The sequence below is a fragment of the Barbatula barbatula genome (genome assembly GCF_947034865.1).
Source record: "Barbatula barbatula genome assembly, chromosome: 14".
Classification (NCBI taxonomy): domain Eukaryota; kingdom Metazoa; phylum Chordata; class Actinopteri; order Cypriniformes; family Nemacheilidae; genus Barbatula; species Barbatula barbatula.
The window spans coordinates 1680505-1693210 of record NC_136777.1 but is presented as its reverse complement, the minus strand read 5'-3'; the positions used below and the strand labels follow the sequence as shown (position 1 = coordinate 1693210).

Here is a 12706-nt window from a genome sequence, read left to right as displayed (position 1 = left end):
TAAATGTGTCTGGAGATATCTACAAAAGTGAGAGACCAGTAGCTTTAATAGAATAAACATGCAAAGGGTAGAGCTTAGATCTCATTTAGAGATTATTTGAACCAAGCTGTTTTGTAAAAGAAGAGATCTTGCGGCACTTTTGGTGCTTACTGAAAACACCTCATCCTTCCGTTGTGTAGATAATGCACACCTGTGGGTGAGACCAGTGGAGATGCAATGGGATGTGATCTTTCAGAGCACCAAAAACATTTCAGAAATGATTGCATGACACAGACTGCACAATTAAAGGTCTTTAACAGGCTTTATTTCTTGTTTTTCTTTCTCAGTTGGTCACAGCATACAGAACAGTACAGCGTGATAAAGACAAAACTCAGGTAAATGACTTCAGTTTCCCTGCATCTCCAGAGCAGTTTTCCAAATGTGTTTTAGCTTTAATGGGTTGCTATATTTCTGTCACGAGAATGAAAATAATAATAATGTCTGTCTGTCCCATTAATTTGTGTCTTTCAGGCCATCCTGAGTCAAAGTCAAGATAAATCTCTGAGAAGAATAGGAGAACTCCGGGAGGTACCGTGTCTTGCTTTCTTTCACTTTCTCGTGAATTTTTCATTCCACACTGAACTGTCTGTGTTTCTCTGCCTCTGATGTCTCTTTTATAGTTTAACCAGTGTAGATTTCAACAGTATAACAGCATTTGCTACAAGTTTGACTTTCAGACTAGAAATGAATATCACTATTATTATTGCTGATGTGTAAGGTTAGGAATTTCAACTATAGTATAACATCCAAAAACTGTTATTACATATTATAGAATCCTGTTTCACTATATTTTATGGAAGATTGTTGGGAGTGTAACAAGATGGTAATGTGACATTGCAATAGAAAAAAATCACAATATTTATTTTAGAGCTTATCTTATTGGTTGAGCTGCCAACATGTGACCTGCTGCATCAACATGTATGTTTTATTGTTCTTTTCCCATTTTATTTGATGTTTAATGCTTTAAGTTCTCTCACAGGGTTTAGCTTTATTAATTCCTTTTAATTACATTTTAATTTATGTTAAGTTTTAATTGTCAGTGACAGACCCATTCAATTTACAAACAGAAGGGTCAAATAAAACTTGACTATTGTCAGTCCATTTAGTTAATTTTATTTATTTATTTCAGTTTAAGTAAAAAAAATCAGTTCGACACACAACGTTGTTGTATTGTAAACCCAATGTCATGTATTGTATCAAATTGTGAGCTGAGCGTGTCGTGACACCCCTGAAAATTATGAAGCCAAACATTTTTTTTAAGTAACAAAGTACAATGAAATCAAGTGTCTAAAGTTAAGTTACTGTCATGTTTGATAATGAGTCTGTATCTGATCAGGAGCTTCAGATGGACCAGCAGGCAAAGAAACACCTTCAGGAGGAGTTTGACGCCGCTCTAGAGGAGAAAGATCAGATGATCACTGTGCTTCAGACTCAAGTATGTGTGCCGTGTTTGTTTGTGTGAATTGTGTTTGTCCGTGTTGTCTTGCGGTGATACCGGAGCTTGTCTGTTTCCAGGTGTCTCTTCTGAAGAAACGGCTGAAGGCGTCTGGAGGTGTGGTCTCAGAGGTTGACACCTCTTCATCCACAGATGCGGTTGATGCGAGCGCTGACCTTCAGAGCCCCACGAAAGGTGACAGCTCGACACTTAACGCCGGTATGTGCGCTGGTACCCAGTCAAACAGTTTTTATCATATTTATGTGTGTTTGTTTACACACGTGTTTGTGTGTGTGCACGTGCGTCCAGCAGAGGGCGGCAGTGAAGTGGATGGTGAGGCTCTTCAGAAGCGAGTGAAGAGACAGGAGAGTCTCCTGCAGAGATGTAGAGAGATGATTCGCTCCAGTAAAGAGCGCTCGGCGCAGCTGGGCAGTGAGAACGAAGTTTTACAACAGCAGCTGCAGGAGAGACTGCAGGAACTTGAGAAAATAAAGGTACACAAACACTAAACACATGACACACAACCCAGAAATCTGTTTGCCAATGTTTGGATTGGCAGGCTGGTATTTATTGGACAGTCGTGACTCTTGAGTGCAGGTTTGGACGATTCTTTTGAGATATGCCCATTTTGGTCAGATTTGATTTGTGCGTCACCTGCGTCTACACGTATAAAGTTTTATATTAGTTTTAAGAGCTTTAAGAAGTTTTCTTTATCGTTCTTACCTTAATACTTTGAAACCTTGAATATTGTGCGACCCACAAAAATGTTACTAAAAAAGGTCAATGTAAACAGTGTTGTTTATTGTTTCGAATCATAAGCCAAGGATTTCGTTACACCCCTGCTATTTATATCTGGCACATCAACTACCAACAATCATCAAAACTTAGGTCCCCACAGGTTAACAAGCTTATAAATCGTACAGAAACTTTTTTTAAATCGGCAAAAGGTTTTCTGTGATGGGGATAAAATATACACTTCGAACGGTATAAAAGTCATTATGTGCGTGCGGTACTGAGGTTGGTGACGTGGTGGGTTGTGTGAATATTGAATGGGTTCAGGGTTGACTGTATTTCCTGTGGATATGATGCACGTGTGCTGTGTGTGGGAACGGCTCGCAGCAGGGATAGAAAGAGCAGAGGTTAACAGCTCACCCCTCCCGGTCTCACACAGACACATTACATCTGTAACTACCGTCACACTCACTCGCGCTAAAACACACCAGCTGAGACTCTCCTCTGTGATTTGCCCTTGTAGACGTTTTTGTTTTGCTTGACCATCAATTCAGATTTATGTTAAACGTTACACGCTCTGCATCAGAGAAAAAAACATCTTTACATTCTTTGCGTCCAATAGAAAAAAATGTTGCCAAGGTGTCTGCACGTTACTATTCAGTTGCTAGGATGTTCTGATTGGTTTACCATTTTGATAGGTGATATGTTGGAAATCATATTTCTCATCGTGTAGAAAAGTTATCGCACCTCTCCTCATTCATGTCTGCAGATCAGGTTTTTTGATTTAAGGTTAGGATTAAAACGGTTAAACCGAGTAAGGTATTGCGATGCTAGCCTAAGCAAACAATGAATTACATACTCTATACTCTTTCAGTTCTATTCAGCTTTTTTGTCTTGTGGTTTTGAGTGTCAGACTGAGAAACTGGAAGCGGAGTGACTGTGGCGTGGACCCGTGTGGCTGATGTCCTGGGCTGTAATTGAGGGATAAATGTTGGTTCTCTTGGTTTGGTGTGAAGACTTCACTTGGTTCTGTGATGTGGCTTGTGTTTATCAGTGACAGAAGTTCTGCGGATATGTCTTGGTTCTTGTGGTTTAAAGAAATTGCCTGTTATGGATTTTTTTGTTATATATCTTCTATACAACCATGTTGTTGATGTGGGAGGACAGTTCAGTATAATGTCACTTTAAAGTGTCATTCAATTCAAATGTGTTTATATTTTGCGTTTTTTTAGTCTGTGTAGTTGACAAATAAACTGCAAATGTGTCTTACTGTGGAAGCCAAACATGTAGGAAATAATATATTATTTTATATTCATAATATCTATATTTTCTAAATCTTTGCTTCCACACCATAGGACGCATTTATTTTGTCAATAAGTCACTTGTAAGGGATGTTGCGATGATGACATTTTCCCACCAGTTAATCGATGTGTAAGAACACCGGTTGTACCAGTGACACCGGGGTTGAGGGGTTTGCTGGGTGTGGGCCCCTGCGCATGACGCATTTTACTTTCAGTTTTAGAATAGCGTTAATTCAGCTTGAATTACATTTGGGTTGGATATGTTTCTTAATAAAAACACACAAAACTATAAAAAAACGTACAATGATTTGTTTATATTAGACACATACCTTACAAAACGAATAATCACAGCACACATAAAGCAAAAAATTGTTTATGTTACAAAATAAATAAGAAAGGAATACGAAACGAATTTTTTTTTATGTTTAATAAATGAAAAGCACCGGCTTTTGAAAATTAGAGCAAAAATAAATTAAACACGTAACCGTCTCTTGATAACACTGCTTACATATTCTACTACATTTTCTCCGCCATCGTCTTGTCAGTCAGCACTTAGTCTCATCCTCAGACGTCACACCCACGATCCGTTGGCTGAACGTCTGATGCGTCTGATTAAATTTCACAGAATTTCCGGTAGACGCGCGTGTCTTGTTCTTTAATGGACTGCCTGGAAACATCATGAAGCCGTCTGATCTAAGAAGTAAGCTGTCGTGTTTACAACAGTTGCTATAAGAATTCATCACGATCGACTAAATACTTAATCCTTAAAACTATGCGAGGTTCACGGCACAAACTTTAAATCATTTTGTTGCTGTTAACTTTGACACGTTTGTGAATTTACACCGGTCTGTTACTGCAGGGACATTTTCATGCTTCTAAACATTTACGCGTCTCAAGATGAAACGTGATTAGTTGCTTTACCTGTCAGTCATATGGCCTTCTGGGGAGGCCTTGGCGAAAGAAAGTGGCTATAAGTTCCTACCTTCAGTATGAAGGTCTGGCTACACGAGACTTGTCAGCACTTGACTCCTCAGATGATGAATATTATCTAACTCCTGCTGCTGATCTTTGCTGCGACACTTGTTCCACTTACGCTGAATGCAGCAGCCGCATTCAGACGCACAACTGTAGTTTGGTCTTTAACTAAACTGAGTGATTTATTACTATAAAAATATAAAATGACGTTGGGGCTCTGTGCTGCGGTGGACAAGTGATGTAATCGGTAGGCGGGTAGACACCATGTATCACCGATGACATGTATATCGCAATAAGCCTAGTCTGAACACTTCCAAGATGCTGAGTTGCTTATCCAGGTTGTCTAGACCTGTTGGACGGATTGTTGTAAAGTGTTGATTCCGATGTAATAAAACATTTATCATCTGTGTTTAGGAACTTTACACTACAGAGAAGACCAAGCTGATCACACAGCTGGGAGACGCCAAGAACCTAATCGAGCAGTTGGAGCAGGACAAGGTGAGAGACTGTAACAGGACACATTTGACTCCCCGTAAGGGTTCAGCTATGCTGAGCGTCTGCCACCGGTCTGTGTTTATAAGCCAGCATGAATGGAAGAATTATTATTCCACTGCTTGACATATTATCCCGGAAAGCCTTTTTAAAATAGAATTGAAGTATGTATTTCCTTTTGGCTGCTCACTTTGTCACGTCTGGAACTAAAATGTCAGAAAGCATTGCTTTTTTTTTGTGCTTTTCTTTAGTAAGGTAATAGAGAAGGGTTCGAATTTTAGTTTTTCTGGGCCAGACAATAAGAGGTAAATTGAATGTTATTTTAAATAAACAAGAAATTTTACATTACACTAAAATATTCAGACATCTTGGATAAATACCTGGTCATACATTTTTCATTGTCTCGGTAAAATAACATTTTCAGAAGAGATATATTTTGCCAAAAAGTTAGGCCGACCTATGATTGACCCCACAAGTTTTGATTTTTCACTTCTGCTCCGTCAAATTTTAATGTTGGATGAGGTGAGGAAGTCATGCTTTTCAGGTCTTTAAGGTCTCATTTAGGAAGGCTGCGTGTGAAATATAAAGAGCTGTCTCACTGCGACTGAATTCTGATAAAATCATTAGCATTTGACCTTTATTCTGGCGGATAAAACTGAATGCCTCTTCGGTCACTGTATGGAATGTAAACGGAGCGCAAACATTCATCATATATGAGTTGAGCTGCTTCTTTAGACTAACGGAGAAACTTTGGAGAGGTAAGGAACCGGTGCGGTGCATATAATGAACGAAAACATGTCGACGTTTATTATCAGTGGCAGTAGAAGATATTGATCCCAAACTATTTTTACGTTGGCTTTCAAACTTGTGAAGTGTTTTGAGGTTTAGAAAGCCAAGTGCGAATGCACGGAAGCATTTCGGGCGACACTGAGTCTGTGTCCCAACTCTTGTTTCCCTCTCTTTTCACCTGTCTAATGAAGCTATAAAGACCAAAGACAAAAAGGTAAACATACTGATGTGATGATTTTGAAGGGCATGGTCATCGCTGAAACCAAGCGTCAGATGCATGAGACCCTGGAGATGAAGGAAGATGAGTTCGCTCAGCTGCGATCCAGACTCCAGCAGACCCTCACACAGAAAGACAAGCTACAGGAACAGAAGGAGAAATCAGAGAAAGCAGGTGGGTGAGATTATGTCTCTCGCGATCTCTGTTTTTGGGGTCCGGTTGTGCTAACTGTGCTGTTCGTCCAGCGTTTGAGGAGCTGGAGCGAGCTCTGGGTGTGGCTCAGCGGGCGGAGGAGGCCCGTCGTCAGCTGGAGGTCAGCATGGCAGAGCAGATGAAGCAGGTGGAGAAAGCCGGTGAGGAGGAGAGAAAGAATCTACAGCAGGAGCTCACCAGAGTCAAACAAGAAGTGGTCACCATCATGAAGGTGTGCTTACCACTATTTTATCAGAAACTAAAATACGCGTTTAATCATCATGTAAAATCCTCTATCACAAATATAATTTTGGGAAAATGATTGGTATTGGTCTTCATTTTTTTAAATGTAGGCATTTTTATGCTTTAATATTTAGATGACACCATTTCAACCAAAAGATTTTAATGCATTCATTTAACCACAACGATGCGTTTTAGGGGCCTGAAAATGGCGACTTTTAAAAACGATGCCATTGTTGCCACCGTGCAAACTATAAATAACATAAAATGTACATTGCGTGAACCTAATAGTGGTCTAATAATAAACGTTGTTAAATTTGTGTTTATTTTGCTTTTCATCTGTAAACATCAAAAGAACTGTTCATAAAAATATAAATGGCTAAGTCTATCAAAACCGGATGTGTGTGGCACCTGCATATTCTTCTGAAATAATAGCATTTTGAATATGAGCGGTTTGCATTTAGTTTCAGCAGAATTCCTCATCTTTTCAGTCTGATCTGACTGCTTGTCCGCCACATTTAAGGATTGATTGTTTTGTGAATCCGTCACAAGCAGAAAGAGACTGTTAAAATCCTGTAGCCGAGCAAAGCTACATTACTTATTTCACATGCAAAGGGTGTGTTTGTTAAAGTCATCATGAAAAGTGATGTTTACTTCTAAAGGGCAGGGAGAGGGAGTAAAATAGTCATGGATAAACTAAAAATATTTTTAAAACAAACAGCTTCACTAACATTTCCCTTTCAAATTGTAAGATGTTTTGGAGGACACACAACACTTGTTACTGATTAAAACTGACATTTGTCAGCTGTATTCACAGATGTGCCTTCTCAACGTCTTGAGGAGATTCAATAATTTAAGACGCTTGGATCAGGAGTGGAGTTAAAGAGAGTTTACGCCATTTGTCTTCGTATTTTGATATGTTGCATATGCTCGGTCTCCATTTGCTTGGAGTGTTTAGCTTAAAAATGTTGTGCCTGGAAAAGCCATCATCCACTTACAGTGTCACATTCATCCAGAGAAGTGAGCGCATGAGAGTTTGAACCTCTGTGAACGCACGGTTCTCATGAAGGTTTTGTGTTTTTATAGATCGACATACATATGAGTTCTACCTCTGTGCATTGCTGTGTGATACATTAGCTGAATAGCAATTGTAAATCAAAATTGACCAAATTGATGCCACATTTATAACAGCATTCCGTCCACGTGGCTAAGGCAGAGATTCGGTGGGACAAAGAAAATTGGATCTGTTTCCTTCATCAGACCCGTAATGTGTGCCATGAGAAAGATGCTTATGTCTTAGTTTGCATAAGCCAGGTGTTCACTTGCCAGTATTTTGTCAAAGAGTGACATTTTGAGTCTATTGATAATTTAAGCAAGTCAAGAAGCTATGGGACTGGTCGACTGAGATATACTGCTAATATCAACTTATTCATTTATATTTTTCTTGTATAAGTGTCTGTCTATGTAGTTTGAATGAGGATCAAGTGGTGATGGTTTCTATATTAAATACTGATAGCTATTGTTCGATTGGTTAAGACACAGAGGTAAACCCAAACGTTTCATGTATCAGGCCTTCTTCTGTAAACTGTTAATAAAACCGAAAAACTTACACTAAACATCTTTCAGACACACAAAATCTTTGAACAACTAGGAAGAGAGTTTTGTTTACAAATGCTTGACTATGATTAATGTTCCGGTAACTCAAATGTTATAATGTCGGTTTCAGAAGTCTTCCGAAGATAGGATGGCAGAAATGGAGCGGTTACACTCTGAGGCTCTTGCACACAAAGAACAGGAACTGAGCACCCAGATCAAACAAGCAGTGGTATGTCCTTCATTTTCTTGGCTAACCAGTGACATCATTTTGCATTCGCCTTGTTGTCAGTGCAAATATGATCTATTTGAATATAGGCGTGCGCTAAGCTATTTATGATAATGCTCTTTTTATTTACCGTAGGAGCAGTGTCGAGAAGAGTTGCTGCGTTTGGCACAAGAAAGAGAGCAGCAGGCATCTCTCGCGCTGGAGGACGCTGAGCTTCAGAAAGTTGCAATCCAAGCCGAGGGCGAAAACAAGGTCAAGGAACTACAGCTTGACTTGGAATCTGCCAAAACGGTGAGTTCATCCGCTGACTTATCTGAGAATAGATCAACAGGATATCCTTATTGTCTTTACAGTGCCAAATTAAACCATAGATTTGAAGAGCCTGTGTAGGGCAATACAGTATATCACCAAATCTAAATTCTTTTGATGTTTTTTACAGAGAATTCAAGAGCTTGAAAGTTGCATGGGTGACTCCGTAAAGGACGTTGCTGAGTCTGTTGAACTCGCAGCACAGATCGAAGAACTTAGAAAGAAAGACGAGTCTGAAATAGCAGCTCTAAAAGAAAAACACCAGGAAGAGCTTGAAAAGATAAGGAGGGAGCAGATAACAACCCCTAACCAGCAGCATAATGTCGCCATGGAAGAGGTTTTGCAAAAACACAAAGTGGAAATAGAAACAGTTCTCAAAGACAAGGAGGAAGAGTTTCATGCTCATGTAGAAGAAATGAACCAAAAGATGCTGGATAAGCTAAGTGACAAGCAAACAGAGCTGGACACGCTTTCCTCTGAGCTTTCTGATGTACTGAAGAGTAAACAACAGCTAGAAGAAAGGCTTTCTTCAATGGAAACTGACAGTCAATCCATGAGACAAGAGTTTGAAGAGAGGCACAAGGAAGAACGAGTGAAACTTCAGGCTGTGGTCGAGGCTGCGCAACATCAGAATGAACAAACGTTTGCAGGGGTGGAGAAAACGCTCAAAGAAGAGCTGAATCAGCTGAAGATGCTGTTGGAGGAGAAGGAGAAGGCTCTGGAGGAACATGTGATCAAAGAACGGTCTTTAGAGGACAATGTCAAGCAGGCGGTGGAAGATGGAAGTGTCCAGTTAGAGGAGCTCAGACGGAGGTCACAGTCCGATAAAGAAGCGCTCGGTGAAGCCACGTCTCAGATTAGTACGCTTGCAGAAGATCTCCAACAAACCAGGAACCAAGTGGAAGGTCTTGAGAAGGCTCTTGAGAAGATGCATAATGATTGTCTAGAGAAACAGGTTTGCCTCGAACAAAAGACGAACGAACTTCAAGAACTAGATCGAAAGTTTGAGCAAGTCCAAAAGGACCTATCCGAAAGAGAGCTCTTGCATGCGGAGACATGTAAATCAATGCAGGGTGAGCAGAACAAGTTGAGGAAACAGCTGGAAGACCAAAGGAATTCCCAGGAGAAGAAACTTGAAAACATTAGGAAAGACATGGATTGCAAGCTTAAATCCCAGGAAAACAAGATGCAGAAAGCCAAAGAAGCTCAAGAAAAGTTAATGAAAAAGCTACTCGAACAAAAGGAGAATGCCAAGACGGAGTTATCCAAGAAAGATCAAGAGTTGCAACAAAAAGAGCATGAATTGAAGGAGAAGATCTTGGAGATGGCACAAGCAAGCTCTGAAGGCCTCAGCACCGGCGTCTCTGATTTAGAGGCAAATCACAAAGAACAGCTGGCGAAGCTTCACGTAACCCAAAAGCAAGAGAAAGAAGATCTTCTTCATCATTGGCAAGAGAAACTCAATCAACATGAGGAGGAAATGCAGGAAAAACACATGCTTTCATTGCAAGAAAAAGCTCAGGAGTTGGAGGAGATATCTCGCCAGCTTTCAGCCGTCAAGGAAGAGAAGGAACAGGTGATTAAAGATGCCCAGAACCTCAAAGGAGAGCTTGCCATGAGAGAAACCACAGTGCAGAAACTACAAACAGAGCTCAGGGAGGCAGCAAGCAAGCTGGAGAGTGCATCTACAGGGGAGGATTTACTTAAAGGACAAGCGGAAACCGTGGAGAAGAATCTGAACCAGGCCTTGCACGAAAGAAACATCTTGCAGGACGAACTCAGAAAAGCAGAGGATGCCAACAAAGAGAGGTTACAGAGTTTATCTGAAGAGTTGAACAACACCCAACAAAAGTTGAACGTGCTTGAAGCTTCCAAATGCGAAGAGGGTAAATATCTCCAGAAGATGCTTGCAGAGAAAAACGCTGAACTGCAAATTAAAGAAAAAGACTTCCACGATCACCTCTGTGCCGTTACAAAGGAGTTGGAGAAGTGTTGTCAAGATGCTCAGGTTAAGTTAGATGGTTTCTCCGAAGCGCTGCTTAAGAAAGTTGAGGGAAGGGTTGGAGAGTTACAAAATAGAATTATGCATCATCAGAAGAAAGTCGCATATCTTGGAAATGCTTCCTTGACAAAGGACAACAGAATTCTCACCTTAGAGAAAGAACTTCAGCAGACCGCTGAAGAGAACCAGAATCTAAAGAGCACTTTTAAAGAGTTGACTCTTCAGTTCAATGCAAATTCGGAAAATCTCAAAGCAATACAAGTCGAAAGGGATACTCTGCAAACTGTTGCACAAAGTAGCTCTCTTGTACTTTCCGAGAAAGACCTTCGCATCGAGCAGCTTTGTGAAGAAAATAAAAGCATATGCGAAAATCTCAATTCTCATGTTATGCAAATAAGCAATCTAGAATCGGTCATAAACGACCTGAAGACCCAGTTAGCAAGTAGCTTAACTGAGAATGAACAAGCCATATCTCTGCTGAATCAGCAGCATGGCGAGGAAAAGGAAAGGCTTACATACCAACTGAAGGAGACCGTGAAAGGATTTGAAAAAGAGAAGAGTTCTCTTCAAGAGCAGAACGACTCACTCAGGAACAAACTCTCTGAACTCAAACCCAAGTTCAGACAGAGCCACAGCACTGTTAAATCCCTTCAGGAAAAAATCACGGACCTAGAGAAGCAGATGGCCGAGAAGGATGCACACCTTCAGACGCTAACTGCCAGCATTGACAATCAATCCATGAGTAAGTCCGAGATGGACCAGGCACTTAGTGAAAAAGAGCAGAGGGTTCAGTCTCTAACATCAGAGATTGAAAGCTACTCGAAGAAAATCTGTGAGCTTGAAGAGCAACTAGAGCTTCGAACGAATGAACGGATGCAACTCGCTGCGGATTTGAAGCAATACCAAAGCATTTGTGAAAACGAAAAGACGGAGCTGATGAATCGACTGCAGGAAGCTCAGGACCTTAGCTCTAACAGTGGTGCACTAGTCCAGAGGACCGAGGAAAGTCTGCAGTCCTTGCAGACAGATCTCCAAGCTGCCAGATTGGAACTGGAATCCCAACGGAAGGAGTTTGAGACCGAGAAGGCGGAGATTCTCAGAGCAAAAGAGGATGCAGTGAGAGCAGCATCCTCCGAGATGACTGGTAAATTTGCAGAGTTGAAGAAGAAAGCCGAGCAGAAAATTGGTATGATTCGTAAACAGTTGTCATCACAAATCGAGGAGAAGGAGCAGGCCATCAGAGATCTGCAAAGGCAACTAAAAGAAGTCCAGCAGACTTTGCTTGAAAAGGAGGAACGTATAAGGACTCTGGAGGAGAATGAGAAAATGATAGAGGAGACCATTGCTAAATTAAAAGAAGAACATGAGCGATATCTACGAGACGTGGGTAAGGAAAAAGAGACCTCGCTTCAGAGCCTCAAAGACATGTATGAAGAGAAACTTTCAGATCTTCGCAAAGACGTGTCGGCGAAAGAGGAGGAACGTGCTGTTGCTGCTAGAGAAAAAGTTGAGACGCTTTTAAAAGTTGGAGAGCTCGAGATTAAACTCTCGGATTCTGTTGAACAGATTACGAACTATCAATTTGAGATAAGTCGTCTTACAGCGGCCCTGCTCGAGCACACAGCACTTGTCCAAGAGCTTCAGATCCAGATCGAAGAGAAACAGAACGAGGTAGTTGAGAAAGTTATAGAAGCTCAAACTACCTGCAGTGCTTTAGGAATGGAGCCGGAGATGGACACGGTTCAAGAGCAAGTAGACTGGAGAAGTCATAGAGACTTGTTGGTGAAGGAATATGAGGAGAAGCTCCAAGAGTTGCAGCAAAAACTCGAAGAGAAAGAAAGTCAACTAAAAGCAGAACAGACTTTGCCTCAAGGAAACGGGGAGATGAACAGCGAGTGCCTGATCGAGGATTCGAACACCTCAGAGAATGATCTTCAGCGAAAGCTGACGGAGGCTGAGAACGAAAAACAGAAGCTTCACAAAGATTACACCAGGCTTCAGAAAGATCTCCGCTCCTTGAGGAAAGAGCACGAGAAGGAGCTGGATTACCTGAAAAAGGAGATGGCCGAGGAAAATGAGAGGAAGCTGAAGTAAGTAATTTATGTAATTTATGTTTTACTCGTAGAAGCAGGTGCGGGTATCATTCATGTCGCTCCTTGAC

General features: G+C 40.9%; 1 protein-coding gene across 4 annotated transcripts in view; it reads left to right on the top strand.

Moving 5' to 3' along the window:
• Positions 1 to 12706, top strand: part of golga4 (golgin A4) — a 30566-nt gene that overhangs the window by 7369 nt on the left and 10491 nt on the right. For 2 of the 4 annotated variants that reach the window (XM_079472718.1, XM_079472716.1), the window contains exons 5-15: positions 327 to 374; positions 511 to 567; positions 1376 to 1474; positions 1555 to 1693; positions 1787 to 1968; positions 4897 to 4980; positions 6007 to 6154; positions 6226 to 6404; positions 8139 to 8237; positions 8370 to 8525; positions 8674 to 12635. In XM_079472718.1, the coding sequence (XP_079328844.1) occupies positions 327 to 374; positions 511 to 567; positions 1376 to 1474; positions 1555 to 1693; positions 1787 to 1968; positions 4897 to 4980; positions 6007 to 6154; positions 6226 to 6404; positions 8139 to 8237; positions 8370 to 8525; positions 8674 to 12635 (5153 nt within the window). Of the gene's footprint in view, positions 1 to 326; positions 375 to 510; positions 568 to 1375; positions 1475 to 1554; positions 1694 to 1783; positions 1969 to 4896; positions 4981 to 6006; positions 6155 to 6225; positions 6405 to 8138; positions 8238 to 8369; positions 8526 to 8673; positions 12636 to 12706 lie in introns of all 4 variants that reach the window. The other 2 variants (XM_079472717.1, XM_079472715.1) reach the window with 1 other exon arrangement.